This window comes from Orcinus orca, chromosome 5, assembly GCF_937001465.1.
Source record: "Orcinus orca chromosome 5, mOrcOrc1.1, whole genome shotgun sequence".
In the NCBI taxonomy this organism is placed as follows: Eukaryota; Metazoa; Chordata; class Mammalia; order Artiodactyla; family Delphinidae; genus Orcinus; species Orcinus orca.
In genome coordinates, this window is record NC_064563.1 from 26,930,294 (window position 1) to 26,950,861 (window position 20,568).

The window sequence follows — 20,568 nt, forward strand, 5'->3', positions numbered from 1 at the left end:
GAAAATAGTATAATAAATCTACATGTACCCATCCTTTACCTTGAACATGTCCACTTCTGTTTCTTCCATGATACCTATTCATTTCCTATCCCCACATACCCCAGAGATAGGATTATTTTGAAGCAAATCTAGAGGGATCTTTAGAGGCTGATATTTCTGTTATGAAGAAACATTCACCTAAAGTTTAATCTTTAGTTTCTCTTTAACTTCAAACAAAATTAGATTGAATTCTTTCTGTTGAAAGCATTTTTGTAAAATGATTGTTTTCTGTGTACCTTACTATCTAACTAATGCATAGAGAAACGTCTGGAGTGGTGATCGTAATGTTAATGGTTATTTTGGGGGCGGTAGAATTTGAGTGGTTTTCTTAAATTCTCTATACTTTTCTGCATTCCTTAAATCTTTTTCTAGTGAGCTCTATAACTTTTATAAAAATAATAAAGTATTTATTAAGCATTGAGGAAGAGAAGTAGTTTTAATATTAAGAGTTTGTTTAAATCATTTATAAGAATTTTAATTTTCAGGGTGCAGTTCTACCTCAAGAAATAAGTCAAGTAACTCAACATCACAAATCTGGCTTTAATGAGAACAGCGTTAAGCAAAGAAAACATGAGCCTCACAGAAAATGTAAGTTATGAGTTAGAAAGTATACTTGTGGTGCTAACTGCTTCCTTTTATTTTTGTTAATTAACAGCTTTATTGAGTTATAATTCATACATGATAAAATTCATCCTTTTAAAGTATACAGTCAGTGTTTTTTGGTGTTTTCACAAAGTTGTACAACCAGTGCCACTGTCTAAATTTAGAACAATTTCATCTCCCCAAAAAGAAATACCATACTTATTAGTAGCGATTCCCCTAGCCCTGGCAACCACTAATTTACTTCTGCCTCTGTGGATTGACCTATTCTGGATATTTCCTGTAAACAGAACCATAAAATATGGGACCTTTGAGACTGGCTTCTTTCACTTGGCATAATCTTTTCAAGGTTCATCCATGTTGTAGCATGTATCAGTACTTCATTCCTTTTTACAGCTGAACAATATTCTATAGTATGAATACTACATTTTGTTTATCCATTCATCCATTGATGGACATTTGGATTGTTTCCACCTTTGGGCTGTAATAAATAATGCTGCTGTGGATGTTTATGTACAAGTTTTTGTGTGAACGTATGTTTGCAGTTCTCTTGGGTATATATGAATGAATGGAATAATTGAGTCATGTGTTAACTCTATGCTTAACTTTTTGTGGAACTACCAAACTGTTTTCCAAAGTAGCTGTACCATTTTACATTCCCACCATCAATATATGAGGATCCAATTTCTCTACATCCTCTATAACACTTGTTATTATCCATCTTTTTTATTATAGCCATCCTAGTGAATGTAAAGTGGGGTCTCCTTGTGGTTTTCATTTGTAATTCATTAATGACTAATAGTGTTGAACATTTTTTCATGTGCTTATTGGCTGTTTGTATATCTTCTTTGGAGAAATATATATTCATATCCTTTGCTCATTTTAAAATTGGGTTGTCTTTTTATTCTTGAGTTGTAAGACTTCTTTTTATATTCTGTATCCTGTATGCTGAGCAGATATTTGATTTGCAAATATGTGCTCTTATTCTCTGGGTTGTCTTTTAACTTTTTATACAGTGTCCTTGAAGTACAAAAGTTTTTAATTTTCATCAAGTCCGATTTATCTGTTTTTTTCTACTTTTTCTTTGTTTGCTTATGCTTTAGGTATCATCTAAGAAACCATTGCCTAATTCAAGGTCACACAAATTTACACCTATGTTTTCTTCTAAGAGTGTTATAGTTTTAGCTCTAACATTTAGGTCCTTTTTTCATTTTTGAATAAGTATATACATGGTATGAGATAGGGGTCCGTATTCACTCTTTTGCATGTAGATATCTAGTTGTCCCAGAACTACTTGCTAAAAGACAGTTCTTTCCCCATTGAATTCTCTTTGCACTCCATTGAATTGTCTTGGCACCCTTGTCAGAAATCAATAGATGTATGGATTTATTTCTAGTTTGTCAATGCCATTTCACCTATCTATATGCCATCTTTTTGGAACAACACACCGTCTTCATTACCATAGCTTTGTTATCAGTTTTGAAATTGGGAAGTTTGAATCCTCCAACATTGTTTTTCTTTTTCAAGATTATTTTGTCTGTTCTGGTCTCTTGCATTGCCATATGAATTTTAGGATCAGCTTGTCTGTTTCTGCAAATATGGCAGCTGGAATTTTTATAGGGATCATATTGAGTCTGTAGACCACTTTGGGTAGTACTGTCATTTAGCAATATTAAGCCTTTCTACTCCTTTCAGTGATGTCTTGTAGTTTTCAGTGTACAAGTCTTGAACTTTTTTTGTTAAATTTATTTCTAAGTATTTTATTCTATGTAATACTATTGTCAGTGGAACTGTGTTCTTAATTTTGTGGGGGGGAGATTGTTCATTACTATTTATAGAAATAAAACTGACTTTTATATATTGACCTTGTATCCTCGCACCTTGTTGAACTTATTTATTTGCCCTAATTTTTTTGGCTTCTGCAAATAGAGATAGTTTTACTTCTTCCTATACAGTCTGGATGCCTTTTATTTATTTTTCTTGCCTAATTGCTGTGGATAAAACCACCAGTACAATGTTGAATAGCAGTGGTGTCACTTTTTCTTTTCCTCCTTTTTGCAAGAATTCTTCCTTACCTTCCTCTCTTCCTTTCTTTTCCCCTCTCTGTTCCCTCTCTTCCCTTTCCTTCCCATCTTTGTCCCTTCCTTCCTCTCTCATTCCATCCCCTCCCTCCCCCTTCCATCCCTTCCCCTTACTTCTTTCCTCATCCTCTCTTTCCTCTTTTGTCTCTTTTGTCTCTCCCTCTCTCCCTTCTTCCACCCTTTCTTCCTTCCTTCTTTTCTTTTTTCCCTTTCCTTCTTCCTCTTCTAATCCATCCTTTTCACTTTATTTCTGTTCCCATCATTTCCCCTTAACAGGAATACTAAAATAGCTTCCTGCTTGGTCTTTTACTCCTTCTACCTAGCTAATAAGCCACTGCCATACTATAATTTTCTTAAGGCACAATTCTGATCAGATTCCTACCAGCTCAAAACCTTTCTGTGATTGTGCCTATTGCCTACCAGTGTAATTCCATAGTCTTCAGTCCTTTGCAGATTGTGGCTGCAGCCTGCTTCTCTAGTTAAATTAAGCTGCATTATACTCCTCAACCTCCAGCAGAACTGGTCTGTTTTTAGTTCTACAAATATTCCTTGCTTTCTGCTTCTACTATTATTTATCTTTTCTCCTATTATTTCCTTTGCTGGAGTACTTAGCCTCTTATTCTGCCCTTTGGAAACCTGCCGTCCTGCAAGGCTCAGTTAGATGCCACCTTTCTTTTTCCCTTATTGTTGTCATCTGTGAGTTTCTCTTCTCACCCTCATCTAAATTATAAGTTCCTCAAGATCAGGGCCTTTGTCTCCTTGGAATTCTGTGAATTTTTTAGACAGTGCCTTGCTATGGTAAATACTTGGTAAATTTAATTGATGTGCAGCAAATTTCATTTAACAAAATCTCTGTTTTCTTGTCTCTAGTTAAAGAAGAGTGTAAGAGTCCTAAAACTGAGAGTCGGTCACAAAAAATATCAAATAGGCAGGTAAGCTTCTTAAAATCACATTTCTAGTAGCCCACTTTTTTTTTAAACATCTTTATTGGAGTACAGTTGCTTTACAATGGTGTGTTAGTTTCTGCTTTATAACAAAGTGAATCAGTTATACATATACATATGTCCCCATATCTCTTCCCTCTTGCGTCTCCCTCCCTCCCTCCCTCCCTCCCACCCTCCCTATCCCACCTCTCTACGTGGTCACAAAGCACCGAGCTGATCTCCCTGCACTATGCTAGTAGCCCACTTTTTATTGTAGTTGGTGGCTCTGTGGCATCTGACTGAATTTTGTAGCCCTTTCAGCCAGATTCATAAAGTGCATGACAGGAGGGTTGCTGAGCCTGTCAGTCACTTGGATGGGAGGTTGTACAGCTGGAGTCCAGGATTTGGAACTAGAGAGACCTGAAGTTCTGGTTCTGCCATTTAACAGCTGGGTGGCCTTGAGCAATTCACTACACTTCTCACAGCCTCAATTTCTTCATCTTTAAAATGGAGATAAAAATATATCACTTGTGTCTCTCATTATATATAGTCTGTATATACATAAATACATACAAACATACTTACATATATGAATATATGTGGGTACATTATATGTATAAAATATGTAGAAATATGTTTGTATATTCAATGAAAGTATATGGACCAACATGGCAAAGTTAACAGTTAATTCTGTGGAGTTAGGTTAATGGGGGAAACTGAGATCATTTGTGTTTTATTTTATATAGTTTGTTGTTTGATAAGGAGTATGTATATATTTTATAGTCAAAAAACATTTTAAGTCTAAAAATATTTATGTACACTTACGTGCATTTTATATGGATATTATATAACACAAAGTTCTTAAAAATTGGATCTCTTATAAGCTATAATATATTACATTTATAAAATGTAGGGCTTCCCTGGTGTCTCAGTGGTTGAGAGTCCGCCTGCCGATGCAGGGGACACGGGTTCGTGCCCCGGTCCGGGAAGATCCCACATGCCGCGGAGCGGCTGGGCCCGTGAGCCGTGGCCGCTGAGCCTGTGCGTCCGGAGCCTGTGCTCCGCAACGGGAGAGGCCACAACAGTGAGAGGCCCGCGTACCGCAAAAAAAAAAGAGATACCTTAGAAGATATCTTGGCACATAACAGGTTCTCAGCCCGTTAATTTTTAGATACCAATAAAGGGTTGAATTGCATGACTTTCAGAGTCATCTCTTATGCTATAATTTCCTTTCTTCTAGAGAAGGGGTTCATAAACTCTTTGTGCCGTGGACCTCTTTGGTGAAGCCTATGGACTCTTTCTCAGAATAATAGTTTTAATGCTACAGTAAAATACATAAGATTTGAAAGAAAACCAGTAATATTGAAATACCATTAGAATCACCACCATTGTGTTTTATTGCCTACATTCATAATTGAAGGGAATACTAAGTCTCATTTAGAAATTAATGAAAATAAAGATGGAATTTTTTCCCTCATCAAGTTTATGGGCCCCCTTTTTTCTCATGGTATAAAAGAGAAAATAACACATTAAAAAGTTTGCAGCAATTTATTTAGAATACTATTAAGTCGGAATTATAATTTTATTTGCACAAAAACTCATTCGTACTCTCTTACAGGTGTTTGAAGGGCCTGCCAAATGTAATGTTAAGCTTTTGAAGAGAAATGAGAGTGCAGAAGTCTCAGAAAACCGAAAGGTTGAAACTAGTTATCCAAATGCCACTGATAAGCTAAAAGACTGGTTTATACAAGTTCTCTTCCCAAACTTTAACACCTGGGAAGAAGATTGAGTGAAAATTAAATGATCATTTTTGTACATAAAACTCTGAGCTATTTTCGTGTCCTTGTACTTTCATCTTCATGCACAAAATATTTATTCTTTTAGCCTAATCCTGGAATTGAGAACTTCTTAGCATCCTTGAATATCTCCAAAGAAAATGAAGTACAGTCATCTCATCATGAAGAGCCTCCAAGCGAAGAACATTTGTCACCACAGTCATTTGCTATGGTTCGTATTTTGTAAGAGCTTGTACACTATGGTAATTTCATTACTGTTAGCCACACATACCCTGTGCAACAGTTAAAACACCTTCTCTTATGTAGACTGGTGTGTGGCATTATTATTGTCATCCTGTGAGAAAGATCGGGCTGCCCTGGGCAATTTAGCCACCATAGCTCCCTTGCTTTTCAAACATTGCCACTAGACAATTTGGTCAAAAGTTAAGCAGAATGATAAGTATTGTTTCTTTGCCAGGAAATGTGAATTTTTTTCAACTCTTATTTTCCTTATTCTCTATCTGAATGTAGTTATCATCATAATTTTTAACAATGGAACTTATTAAAAGAAACATCAATAAGGTCTGTAGCTTTTAACTTTTCTCCCTTATCCCTACTATCTCCATACCAATCATTTTCAAAACAGAAGGGAACTCGGATGCTTAAAGAAATTCTAAAAATTGATGGCTCTGACACTGTGGACCATAAGAATGAGATGAAACAATTTGGTAATGAGGTCACTGTTTCCTCCAGTAGAAGAGATGAATATGGATCTTCCTCACAGCCTAAACAAAGTAAGAAATTAAGTAAGTAAGCTAAGTACTAGTACTAATAACCAATCACTTCAAAAATCCAGTTCATTTATTTTTTAATCATGTGATTTTTAAAGATAATTAAGTATAATTAAGAGTAACGTGGGCTTCCCTGGTGGCACAGAGGTTGAGAGTCCGCCTGCCAATGCAGGGGACACGGGTTTGTGTCCCGGTCCGGGAAGATCCCACATGCCGTGGAGCGGCTGGGCCCGTGAGCCATGGCCACTGAGCCTGCGCGTCCGGAGCCTGTGCTCCGCAACGGGAGAGGCAACAACAGTGAGAGGCCCTCAAAAAAAAAAAAAGAGTAACAAATAAAAGTATAATTTTATACTTGTGTCATTTATATAACAATGTAACTATGTAACCAATAGATCTGTAGTCCCTAAATGTCTTCTTGTGACGTTTTTTTCAATATTTCTTTTTTTAATAAATTTATTTTTTTAATTTAATTTTATTTATTTTATTTTATTATTTCTTTTGGTTGCACCGGGTCTTAATTGCGGCAGGTGGGCTCCTTAGTTGCAGTTCGCCGGCTCCTTAGTTGTGGCACGTGTGTTCCTTAGTTGCGACCAGCAGGCTCCATGCATGTGGGATCTAGTTCCCTGACCAGGTATCGAACCAGCATCCCCTGCATTGGAAGGCAGATTCCTAAGCACTGCGCCACCAGGGAAGTCCCTCCTTGTGACTGCTTAAATTATACTATTACAGATACTCATTCTGGAGATCCCAAACCTGGAAAGGTTTTCACATTTTAGCTTTTTCTCAGTAATTTTAAAATGATTATGTAACTTAAATACATTACTTAACTTTTCTATAAATTCTTTTATCTACAAAATAACATTGCAAATGACGGTTGTGATAATTGTATAACATATATAAAGCAGTTAGCACTGTGTCTGACACATCATAGGTGCGAATAATTGATATTAGTATTACGTTAAAATAACTTGAACAACATAAAAATAGGAGAAGCTGTAAAATCAATTTAAAATAATTAATGGAGGCACACGCTGGAAAGTGGGCACTTACCTAAAGTCTAAGAAGCCTATAGCATAACATCTGGCACATAGCTGGATTTCAGTAGATGTCCATCATTACCCCTACCTTCTGCATCCCCTGTACTTTAATATTTTGACTGTAATTATCTGCAAAAGCCTACCAGGAAAAATGACTCATGTAAAAGTAGGTTGGGGACAGAAGTTTCTCAGAGAGGTAAAAAACATTTTGAAATAAGGTAATCTGCGTTTATTAAGTATCAAAATCAGAGCCTAACTTCATTTATACTCCACTGAGTATTGGGATAAATAATTTAAAATTCCAGTAACTATCAGGAAACAATATTTATCCTAGGGACAGATATGCTCTTGAAATAGAGCAAAATAAAATTTTAAAACAATATTGGATAAATATGGTCCCACTGTCAAAAGCAAGTAACTTTTACTATACTTCAGTATAGTAAAAAATATCATCTACCTTAGAGTCATGAACTCGGAATCCAGCTCATGTAACAGAACTAATGTGTGACTTCAGGCAAGCCACTTAATTGCGGTACGCGGGCCGCTCACTGCTGTGGCCTCTCCCGTTGCGGAGCACAGGCTCAGGACGCGCAGGCTCAGTGGCCATGGCTCACGGGCCCAGCCGCTCCGCGGCATATGGGATCTTCCCGGACCGGGGCACGAACCCGTGTCCCCTGCATCGGCAGGCGGACTCCCTACCACTGCGCCACCAGGGAAGGCCACTTTTTTTTTTAATCTGTAACAGTAAGAGGTTTAGATTCATTCTTCACTGAGGTGTGCTTTTTGTTCTGTTGGTGAGTTTGTTGATTATAAAGAATGTGAACTTTCAGAATTTTTATATCATAATAAAGGCACTTAAAAGACTTAATTTCAGAAAAACTTTTAAGAAGCGTTATTTTAGAGCAAAAGAAACATTCATCCATGTGTCTCAGAAAATAGGATGGAATTTTGAGAAGACTGAAGCTAAAGCCTCAGAACTTAAGAATTAATTGTAAATCAGCTCAAGAAAGCCATTTGCATGTTTAGATTTTGCCTGTGAATAACTAAGTAGTCATTAATCTCTCACAATGCTAATTTTTGGCAGTCATCTACTTACATTTTTAAATCTTTGTCTTAATTATATATCAGTAATTAATTATAATCATCTAAAATCTTCATTGAATTTAGTCATTTTAGGCAAAACTAAATAGTTCTTATATTTGCTTCATGGGAGATTCCTCTTCTCACTTTTTAACAATGTCCTCCTTGCTATTCTGTAAAGCCCTGCCATAATTGCATAGTTTGAGATATCATTTAATGTGGATATGTCCTTTTCTCTTTTTTGGCAGCATCTTATATGAACAAGCCTCACAGTGCTAGCGAGTACCATAATGTTCAGTCTGTGGACAGTGTGTGCTGGCCTGCTGCCAGCCAGATTCCTCCTGTGTCCACACCAGTAACTGAACTTTCTCGAATTTGTTCCCTTGTTGGAATGCCACAACCAGATTTCTCCTTTCTGAGAACACCACAGGTATTGTATATTACCGTTCTTCCATTTACATAACTTATTGAACACTGAGCTTAAATAAATTGACTGAAAATCTTTGGCTAGAAATAATATAGTGGAGCTGATTTTTTTGACTTTATGAGCAGCATAGATTAATACCTCTCACTCTGGGTCTTCCATTTATGCATAACCAGACCCCTCAGAGAAACTGGTAGAGGAACTGGGCAGCAGGTAGCCTCGCAAGATTCTTCAGACTGATAGAGCTAGGGATCTTGGTCTCTAGCAGCAGTTTTCAAACTTTTTGGTCTCAGAAACTCCCCATCTTTTTTTTGAGGACCCCAAAGAACTTTTGTTTACTTGTGTTATATCCATATTTACCAAATTAAAAATTAAAACTGAAAAAAATTTTTAATGTTGTTAATTAAAAATGACATCGAGGGCTTCCCTGGTGGCGCAGTGGTTGAGAGTCCGCCTGCCAATGCAGGGGACACGGGTTCGTGCCCCGGTCCGGGAAGATCCCACATGCCGCGGAGCGGCTGGGCCCATGAGCCATGGCCGCTGAGCCTGCACGTCCGGAACCTGTGCTCCACAATGGGAGAGGCCACAACGGTGAGAGGCCCGCGTACCACAAAAAAAAAAAAAAAAAAACGACTTCAAAAAAAATTTAATGAGAAGAGTCACATTGCTCTACATTTTTGCAAGTCTTATCCATCTTCTAGCTGAATAGAGAAGCTAGATTCTCATATCTGCTTCTTACTATCAATCTCTTGTAATACGTGGTTTTGGTTGAAATATATGAAGAAAATCCGGCCTCACACAAATAGATAGTTGGAAAAAGGAAGACAATTTTAATAGCCTTTTCATATAACTGTGGATATTCTTTGATACTACATTAAAACATGGTATTTTCTTAAAAGTTAGTGCAATGTAGAATCTGAAATTATATCAATGAACTTTTTGTTCTCTGTATACTTATGAAAAAATGAGAGTGAAAAGGGCAAATAGCATTTTCATATTATAATAAAAATAGTTTGAACCTCAAGGATCCCCAGAAAGGGACTCAAGGACCTCCAGGATCCCCATACTGCACCTTGAGAACCACAGCAGGAAGGCTGTTTTCTCCTTTTTACATCCAGATTCTTGACACATTCTCACCTAAAGCAGAAAGCATGATTAAACTAATAATACTACATAAAAATGGCTACCTTTTGAAAAAGTAACATTTTTTTAAATCTTTTTTATAAAAGAAAAGCGCATACTGTGAAGAGTTATCATTTAAATGTAAATATAAAATCAGTCAGAACCTCTGAGTCTTTTAAATTTTAGCAGTTAATTCATATTAGCGAAATATGTGCTTTGTAAAGGATGGTGGAAAGCAGGGGTCAGCAGATTTTTTCTATAAATGGCCAGATAGTAAATATTTTAGGCTTTGTGGGCCATATCGTCTCTGTCACAACTACTCACCTCTACAATTCCAGTATGAAAACAGCCATAGGTGATACATAAGAGTGGGCTTGGCTGTGTTCCAATAAAATCTTACATACAAAACAAGTAGAAAACCTAGTTTCCTGATCCGAGATATAAAGAAAAAAGTTTTGCTGGCTTTCATTTACATTATGATGGTTGGTCCTTCAGCTAGCTTAGAGATCATTTTAACTTTGTAAACATTGAAAGATAAGGCAACAATTGTAGTTTTTGCATCATAAACCAGAACTTAAGCTGATAGTCCCTTTTTGAATTCTTAAATTTTTTTTTTACAAAATGTTAGATGAAATTATTCCATTTGTTTAAACTAAGCTTTGGAGGAGGAGGTCGACTTCCTGGACAGATAACTTCATAACCATTCATGTTCTTTTTTTTAGACAATGACAGTTTGCCAGGTAAAATTATCTAATGGCTTACTGGTACATGGGCCACAGTGCCATTCTGAAAATGAAGCCAAGGAAAAAGCTGCACTTTTTGCTTTACAACAATTGGTGAGAACTGTCCATGAATTCTCTACTAACTCTCTAATTAATCCCTCTGGATGTTTTTGTTGCATTGTTTTATAACTTTTAAATACTTCCATAGGGCTCCTTAGGAGTGAATTTCCCTTTGCCTCCACCAATATTTCCAAGTTATCCTCCTGCTGTACCACCTGGAACCATTCCTCCAGTTTTTCCCCAACCTACTGGTAAGGTATTTTGCTCTTTTCAATATTAGTTATTGAATTATATTGTTTTTGGAAAGTTCTTTTAAGAAGCATCATTTTGAGGAAACAAAAAAAAATTACCTAAATGCTTAGGTAATTTAAGGAGTTGTGAGAAGTAAGCCTGAAACCAGAGTCTGCAGGTTCATCTAAAAATACCATTTGCCCTCCTACAGTCTCTAGTGTGGCTAGATAGAGTAGGACTGTTCTCCGTTTTGGGCAGCCCAGTAGCTGCCAACGCATGAGTTTGGGTTTAAGGTAGACATCAAAACACAGGGATGGGGGGGGCGGGGGTTGGTTGTAGGGAGTTGGGGGAGGTGTGGGAAGAAAAAACAGAGATGAAGGGAATAAGAAGCTGTGGATTTGAAAGAAACTGCCCTTGGTGATGAGGGAAATGAAGAGCGGAGGGGATTTTGAGCTTACTCTATGTATGTTTCTTAATATTCTCTCACATTAAGGATAGGTACATAGAAGACTAAAGAGCTTTTAAAAGATAATTACTCTTTTTTTTTTTTTTTTTTTTTTTACATCTTTATTGGGGTATAATTGCTTTACAATGGTGTGTTAGTTTCTGCTTTATAACAAAGTGAATCAGTCATACATAAACATATGTTCCCATATGTCTTCCCTGTTGCGTCTCCCTCCCTCCCACCCTCCCTATCCCACCCCTCCAGGCTGTCACAAAGCACCGAGCCAATATCCCTGTGCCATGCGGCTGCTTCCCACTAGCTATCTACCTTACTGCGTTTGTTAGTGTGTATATGCCCATGACTCTCTCTCGCCCTGTCACAGCTCACCCTTCCCCCTCCCCATAACCTCAAGTCCGTTCTCTAAGAGGTCTGCGTAAAAGATAATTACTCTTAAAAGAATTTTTTTTTTAAGTTTTACAAAAAAAAAGAAACATAATCAGAGTACCCTACTTGGCTTTGCAGTAATAATATTTATACAGTCACATATCATAAACACTTTATAATTTTAAACAAACATTGTAATATACTTACATTGGGAGGACGGGGTAAGTAGTGAGGGGTGGTATGAAAGAACTGAATTTTGATCTATCATAACAGGAAGTCTAAAAATGCCTAAAATTGAAAAATCAACTAGCAGTATAAGCAAATTATTGAACAGTTTGGAAATAAACAGCTAAAACAGTTAAACCTGGGATGGACTGGATGACTGCTATATTATGTTGAAAACCCTTTTTATTACAATATGTATGTGTATAATTATCTTTACTTTGATTTGTTTAAAAATGCAATTTGTCTAAGGTCATAAGTTACTAAGTAGCAGTAGTAGCATTCAAAAGCAAATATATCTAATTACAAAGCCCACAATTTTGTTACTGTACTACACTGGCATTCCTTTGCCTGTATAAACAATGTGTAGTCATAAAATCTTTATGACACAGTGGATCTGAAGTTTTCATATAGCTCAAGGTAGTAAGTCCACTATAACCTGGAAAATCTAATTTAACTACTTTTTCACTTTCAAAAATGAATCCAGCAACTATATATCAATTAATTTTAAGTAATTAGTTCATGCAGGTTACCTAAAGGTCTACCCACAAGCTTCTCTCAAAAAGGATTTGTCTTATGAGAATATATTATCTAAAAGAAATGATTGTTTTCCCATTTATTATTGATATTTTATAGCTTGATATTTTACCTTTTTAATGTTGATTATTATGTTTACGTTCATTATTATATCATGTTTATTAGTGTATTCATACCTACCAAGAATTTTAAAGTTTAATTGGAGTTCTTTTGGTTTTGTGCTCTCCAGTGTTCCAATAATAATATATGATATAAAAGCCATGAGATTTGAATGTTAATCAGGAGAAAACAACTTATGCATCAGATTAAGATTTTAAAGTTATTTTATAGATTTCCACTTTATGGTATGAAAGGGTCCCAATGGAGAAAAATATATTTTATATTTAGGACAGTGATTTTGGGAAATGGTTGAGTTGACCTATGCATAAGATTACTATAGCATCTTTTAAATAGGTCTTCTTAGTCTTATAACTGCCACCAAACTTGCACATAACTTTCTAAATCTTACTAGTGTGTTTCGTATTAAGACTGTTCTTTATCCTGGAATTTTTACATGTGTAATTCATAACATTGAAATATATTATGATTCTTCTCTCCTGATCCAAACATTTTTTAAGTAGCTGAGTTTTAGTTAAGCTATACTGTCTTATAATTCTGGCTGCCTTTTTATCTCTTTAAAAAGAAGGTTTGAGCACAGTACATACCTTCTTTGGTGGCAATGTGCTGGTGTCTCAATTGTCATTGTTTAATGCAGTAGTTCCCAAATGTTGCACTGGTGCTGACTGTGGAAGAATCACCTGTGGAGCTTATTAACAATACAGATTACTGGGCCTCTCAGAGTCTGATGTACTAGGTCTGGAGCTTTGCCCAGGAATCTGTATTTCATAAGCTCCCTATGTGATTCAGATACACAAATCAGTCTTGGCAACCACTGATTCAATGTGCTTTTAATAAGAAAATGTAAATTTTTTAAAAATTCTTGAATTACAAATATTAGAATAGGGAGAAAGATTCTACTGTTATATGAAAGTGATCAGATTTCAAGACTTAAGCTTTTTTGGTTTTTTTGTAGGCTGGGATCACTATGGAAGCAACTTAGCATTGGGGGCAGGTGAGATTCTTAAGATTTCTCTCTTTGTGCCCTGGCTTTTCTCCCCCAAGGGACAGTTTCATGACCCTTTTATTATTTTTTAAAATATTATTACAAATATTCCTAAAGCTTATATCAGTATATGGTACTATTGGCCTTCGGAGGCCAGACAGCATAATGATAAGCTGACTTCTGTAGATGATTCACAGTCCTTAAGGGGCTCCTGAGGTTGAACGTTGTAAGCAAGGGTAATCAGAAGTTAAGTGTATGTGCCCTTTGCCAAAGCAAAAAAAGCCAAAAAAGGGTAGCAGAAGGAGGTCTTAAATTTCAAGGCTTTTATGATACCATTTTACTAAAACAGCTTTTCCATAATTTTTAACAGCTAATATAATGCCCTCATCATCTCATCTCTTTGGCTCAATGCCATGGGCACCACCAGTGCCAGTTCCTGGGAAGCCCTTCCATCATACTTCATATGCTGGGACCATGCCCATGGCTGGAGGAATGCCAGCTGGTGTGCACAATCAGTTCATACCTCTACAGGTGAGACCTGAAAGAGAATTATTATATTTTTTTAACAGAATTAGTTTCTCACTGCTCAAAGACCATTGATAAAATTTTGTTTATTCAGTAATTATTCAGTGCCAACTAGAGGTCCATTCAGTACTGGTCTGGGTACTGAGAATATATTTTGACCAGTGGTGACCAGTCTGACCTGTTCCCTGCTATCTGAGTTTGTGTTCTAATAGATAATAATAATTGCAACAAGTAATAACATCCTTTTCTAGAACAAAGGGATTTAAAATCAGGAATATCAATTTTCTTTATATTTAAGTTATGGATAATTTTTAAATATTTTATTTGTAACCATATTCCTTGAATTTCTAAAGTCTGGTTTGGAGGTTATAAGTGGAAGTCACAAGGCAGCAGTGATTGACAAGTATTAGCAGCATGGTTTATGGTATTTTCTGACACTAGCTTTTTTGGTCTACATTGTTAATTAATGATGCTTTTATTCCTCAAAGGTAACTAAAAAAAGGGTTGCAAACAAAAAGAATTTTGAGAACAAGGATGCCCAGAGTTGTCAAGCCACCCTACTTCAGACTAGCCAGTCAGCATCTTCTGATGTCACCAAAGTGATTCCACAGGAGAGTTTATCAGCTTCCTTCAAGTCCCCTCAGATTACTCAACTTGCGTCTCCTTTTCAAGTTGAAGCTGCCTCCCCAGGCCATAGTATGTCTCACCATAAATCAACACCAAGCTCCTCAAGAAGAAAATCAAGAAAACTGGCTGTCAATTTTGGAGTTTCTAAACCTTCTGAATAAATTGTACTTGGAATTAAGTTAATTTCATTCCTTTCCTCCCACCTTTTTATAAATCCATATCTGTGTCTCATAAAAAATTACAGTGTACTATTTTAAAACAATATATTTCAATTAAAATTTTTTAAATTTTTAGTTGTCAGGCACTTTTCATGCTATTTAAAAGACTATACATCAAATTGTGCATCTTAAGTATGTGCAATTTGTTTTACATCAATTATACCTCAATAAAGCTGTAAAAAAAGACTAAATTCAACCTTGTTTTAAAATAATATCAACGGACTAAGCATTCAGATGTACCACTCTAATCATTGGCCTCATCATTAGAAGCATCCTAAACTATGAATTAGACATCATATTGCAATAATTATAAACATTTTTTACACTATCATTGAGGGATAATTAAATGGAGCATGAAAATTGGGTCTCAAGTATAATTTACTGAATGTGGATTTTATTTCTCTTTTTAATGATGTAACAGAAGTGTCAGGAGAATGGCTCTTATTTATAGGTATTTTAACTTAGGTTTTATTATATCTGAGGGTCCTTTGGACCTGTTGTGAAGTGATCACACTTGTGGTGGTGCTGCCAGTTTTGCTTTATTCTCAATTTTGTACCAAAGCAACTTCAGAATACTGATCAGAATATTTCATTTAACTGCTTAGAATTATAAATAGCAATCTAGATTTGAGTAAATAATTACAATTTTTTAGATTATTCAAGAACCAGCATTAGTAATTTCTAATAAAATTAAGTTTCAAAATCTGCAGGGTATAATGATTACAAATTAATCTTCTAATAGAATAAAGTACAAAATATTAATCGTGTTAATTAAAATAAATTGTGTTATCAATTTGTATAGCTTTTTACCTGCTTACTTAAACATACATGAGAGCTCTGTTGTTGGTCCATGTGTAGTGCTTCCTGGAACTGATGAAATTCTAAATTTTTTAAAAATAACAAGGTGTGCACAGGCACCATCAGTGTATACTGTACATTATTTATATGACAAGTGCCCGTCTCATTCTCGTTCCATATTTTTAGCTTTATGCTGAACTGCCCAGGGACTCTGGCGTTTTGTCTTTGCATGTCACGTGTGGGTGTGTATTGTTCAAGCTGTAGCTGTTGAAATTATTTTAGAGTTTATGAAAATGTCTCAGTGGTACCAGGGCCTGAGTTTTTATATATATGTTTGTGCTTTCATTTTTGTGATATGCTTGTATTTTTAAGGAAGTAAGTTATCATACTTTTTTAAAAGTACGAACAACAATCTTTGTATGGAACTGCTTATGATTATATTTAGTTTCATTTGGCTCATTGAAAACTCTGTTATGAGTCTTTGTTTGTTTTTAAAAATGCTAGTACTGAATTAAATGGATTTCTTTCTCTAACTGCTAAATGTTAGAGTTTCTCTAAATGTTAATAGGATATTTGTATATTAGTCGTGCCTTTAGTGTAAGAGATAAATGTTCATTATCTGTCATTTATCACAGTCATGTGAGTTTCTGTGATTTTATTTTCTATTAATTTTCCTAGATTCAGATGTTCATTGGTTCCCAGAATTTCTTTTTTGGGGAATATTTGTTTCTCTGTAATGGGATCTTGAGTAATGAGGCTCAAGTAATTCTCAGTATTTGTCCTTATTGCCTCACGACCTTTTTTTTTTTTTTAAGGGAACATCTGTTTGGGGCATACAATACAAAAAAGTTAAATTGTGATGGTAAGATTATGTCAACCTCTTACTACTTTAAAGTGTGTAATATTTTTCACCTTATGTAACTTTACAAACTCCAGCATTCAAGAATTGCCTCACTCATCATTGCTCTGTGACCACTCTATAAACAATGTACAGCCCACATCTTTTTTAAAGCCCAGAAGAAGGAGCACATGCCGTCTTCTGAAAACTCCAAGAGAAATTTCGGTAAGCACAGTGCCGCTGAACCCATATACGGATGTTTCCTCAGTATTCAAGCAAAGCAAGCTGACAATTCTAGGTGGATAGGCAGTAAAAGTGTTTTCTTTTCATTCTTTCTTCTCTTTTTAAAAAATGTATTATTCTAAAAGTCAAGACTAAAGAGAGATTAAAATGGGAGAGAGCTCCATAATGACTAGATAGTGTCAGGCATTCATCTATGTTCTCTTCACCTTGTACACCTATTCTAAATGTGGGCCTGAGAGCAGTAGATGTGCCCTCTCTGGGGAGGATGTAAGAGGCAGAGACTGTTTTTAATCTCTCATGACAATCTTCAGGAGACTAGATCCACTAATAGACTGGGAAACTTACAGTTTTTCCTTTTTTGGATGGTGCAGACTCAGAATACCCCGAAGTTTAGAAATACGCCCATTCAACTGTTGAATCTGTTGTGGCCTTTCTGTGGAAACCATGGGCTGTACAGGGCACAGAGGATCAGATTCCCCAAAATACTTCATGTTTCCACGTACTAAGAGCAGTTAAATCTATTTAAACCTTCTTCTCCTCGCTGAAACATTATTTCTAAATATCTTTGTTCAATAAAGTTTTTTTTCTTTTTTTTTTTTGAGCAAATTAAGTGAATTTTGAAGATTGGTCCTTCAGTCTCATTGTTCCTTTTCACCATTTCCTACATTACCTGAGCTTTATAATTTTACAGATAGACTGTATTAATTGACTGAAACATCATGTAGACTCACGTCTTAAACGTCTGAGACTCAGTTGCCTGAAAAATTAATTTCACCTCTGTATCTTGGTTTCAGTTTAAGACTTTCCTTGCTGTTCAGAGGGATAAGTAGTTCTTTTAGAACTAAAAAGATAAGGAGATCTTTTTTTCCTGTTGGTGGGAGAGATGAAAAACTCCTGATGCAGGTTTTTTGTTTTTTATTTCCTTTTCTATAATCAGGTACTTGCTTTGGTTTTAGACTGATATTTTTCAAACTAATCTAGGTTTTGGGGGGAGGGGTCAGAGAGGGAGGCAGTTGGAAGAAGGAAACAGTTAAATAAGACCCATCCAACACTGCATTTTTAGACTATATCTTTCTAGCTCAAGGAAATAGATAAGTTGCAGGGTCTTTTTTATTCACTCATTTTTTTTATGATTTTTTTTTTAATTGGAGTATAGTTGTTTTACAACGTTGTGTTGGTTTCTACTGTACAGCAAAGTGAAGTAGAGTTCCCTGTGCTATACAGCAGGTTCTTATTAGTTATCTATTTTATACATATTAGTATTCACTCACTTTTAAATCATCTGTTTTATTTGTATTAATAAATCATACATTTTCATAGTGGTTGTCTAATTTTTACCTTTAAGATAGCTAGGACTGTCCAGCTGTCCTTTGAAGTTCATTGTAATATGCTTCATCTCATTGTCCAGAGCCTCTTTTTTAAAGCAACTGTGTACAATCTCCCAGCTTTTTGAGTTTGCTATATTTCTTAGTACCATCTGGCTTCCAAATTGTGTTTTTACTGTGGAGGAGAATTAATTTATTGGAGAGAAATGACCATGACAGACATTCTCAACCTTTAAAAAGAAATGAATCACAGAAATTCCCTTATTTTTTTTAGAGACAGTGATATAGAACTCAAACTGGCAGTGTTCTTATTTCATAAGTTTTGTCAGTGAAACAGTGTTTTTTTGCAGGAGCTTCCTTTCCTAGTTAGGATAATGCTTAAAATTCCAGAAATGAATGTGTTTCAGACAGAGCTGGTTCAGATTTCCATCAGACCACTCCATCTTCTGCCAGGGAGCAGTATGAGACAGCGGCGAGACAGACAGAATGGGGGCAGGTGGAAGTTTCACTGACTTAACTCCAGCACCACTTATCCTTTGTTTAGAAGGAGAGGAAAAAACAGGTATAAAATAGTTTTCATAGTTAAGAATATCACCAATCCATAGCTGCTGTGTGTGTGTGTGTGTGTGTGTGTGTGTGTGTGTGTGTGTGTGTGTGTGTGAGAGAGAGAGAGAGAGAGAGAGAGAGTGAACCAGCAGTAATGCCTTGCTCAATCGCATTCAGCCATCTCAAGTGCAATTCATGATGGAGACTCTGGTTTCCAAAAGATAAAGTTTTACGTAGTTAAACCTGTAAAAATTAATTTTTTTTCAACAGTACACCTATTGCTATTATTTCAGCAATTTGTATACTATTAAATTGCCCAGGCCAAATAATTAAATTTCTGTAGATGTTTTAGTAATTTGAGCCAAATCCTCATACTGTTTTCTCATAAAGAATGAGAATTTGGTCCTCAGTTTGCTTTAAGTTCTCTTATTCCTTTCTTTCCCTTACAGTTAAAGGACTTTTTTGTTTGTTTTGGAGCTTGGGGGCTTTTTTTTGCCTGAAGTGTCATACATTTTCTTTTGCCTGCACCCAGTTGCTTCTTTGAGTGTTTTCATCTATTTTGATATATGAGTAATAGATAGTGTACTATATCATCAGAGTGTTCCAACGTTTTGTTCTTTTAAACAATGTAAGTAAGTATAACTCATACATATATATATCTTAATTCCTTTCTTTCGTCACATAAGTATTTTATAAGTAACCGGAATTTTTCATTAGATCTTATACAGAGCAGTATTTTATTAAAAGTTCAAAAGGGAAGACTTTTATGTGCTCATTTTGTAGTTTTTGGTTTATAAATATCTTTACATTGTCTTCAATTAAAGTGTTTTAAACTTGCATTGGAATGGACTCCGAATGTATTTTTGTGTTAAGCTGTACATTTGTAGATTTCTAGCATGAAGTTAGCCTCAAAATGTGCAAAAGGATTTTAAAATATATGAATCACTGAAAGAGTTTAAACATCTATACATGTTAAATGATATATGGATTTTAATTAAACCTTTGAGAATGATTTCATAAGTTGTTTGTTCTTGTATGTTTGCAGTGATATTAAAAGCAGAAACATTACAGTATTCACTTAAACCTCATATCCTTTTTTTAGCAAGTTTTTATAAAAAGTATTTATTTACTTATTTGGCTGTGTCGGGTCTTAGTTGCAGCACGTGGGATCTTCGTTGAGGCATGTGGGATCTTTTGTTGCAGTGCACAGGCTTCTCTAGTTGCAGCGTGCAGGCTTCTCTCTAGTTGTGGCACGCAGGCTCCAGAGCATGCAGTCTCGGTAGTTGTGGCGCACGGGCTTAGTTGCACTGCAGCATGTGGGATCTCAGTTCGCCATCCGGGGATCAAACCTGCATCCCTTGCGTTGGAAGGCGGATTCTTACCCACTGGACCACAAGGGAAGTCCCAAACTCCATATCCTTTTATATTGGTATTTTGAAACTATGTCAGTTAGCATAAACTAAACAGCACGATTGGTGGAGAAAGTCGGACTATAGATTCTGTTGGCCACTGTTCAGATCCTACCTCTACTTCTAATTGTAAATAAATCATTCTCATTTTAGGGCTGGCAAGTTATGTAATACCTACGCCTCAGTTTCTTCATCTCCTAAAGGAAGAAAACAACACCCCTTGTATGGTTAATATGTTTAAAGCACTGGGTACATAGCAGGTATATTACAGATGTTAGTAAATAAGGATTTGTCACATGTACCCAAACACACAGAGTCCTGTATGGTGCCAAATACCTCTATGCTTTTCCCACTGAGTCCCTCTCCAGTATTCAATTCATGCAGAGTCCCCATGCCTCTCTTAGGCATCTGGGAGACTTTTCTCTTTCTGTTCTTCCTTTTCCCTGCCATTGATCCCCTCTATC

General features: G+C 35.9%; 1 protein-coding gene across 3 annotated transcripts in view; it reads left to right on the forward strand.

The window, feature by feature from the left end:
• The window catches only part of XRN1 (5'-3' exoribonuclease 1), a 100,686-nt gene extending 80,978 nt beyond the window's left edge, over positions 1-19,708 (forward strand). The window contains exons 33-42 of one of the 3 annotated variants that reach the window (XM_012536139.3): positions 525-627; positions 3,591-3,652; positions 5,528-5,650; positions 6,065-6,224; positions 8,575-8,756; positions 10,595-10,708; positions 10,803-10,905; positions 13,546-13,584; positions 13,946-14,106; positions 14,589-19,708. In XM_012536139.3, coding sequence (XP_012391593.1) covers positions 525-627; positions 3,591-3,652; positions 5,528-5,650; positions 6,065-6,224; positions 8,575-8,756; positions 10,595-10,708; positions 10,803-10,905; positions 13,546-13,584; positions 13,946-14,106; positions 14,589-14,888 — 1,347 coding nt within the window. In that variant the 3' untranslated portion in view covers positions 14,889-19,708. The remainder of the gene's footprint in view (positions 1-524; positions 628-3,590; positions 3,653-5,527; positions 5,651-6,064; positions 6,225-8,574; positions 8,757-10,594; positions 10,709-10,802; positions 10,906-13,545; positions 13,585-13,945; positions 14,107-14,588) is intronic. The other 2 variants (XM_033402779.2, XM_049709825.1) reach the window with 2 other exon arrangements.
• The last annotated feature ends 860 nt before the right edge of the window (positions 19,709-20,568 follow it).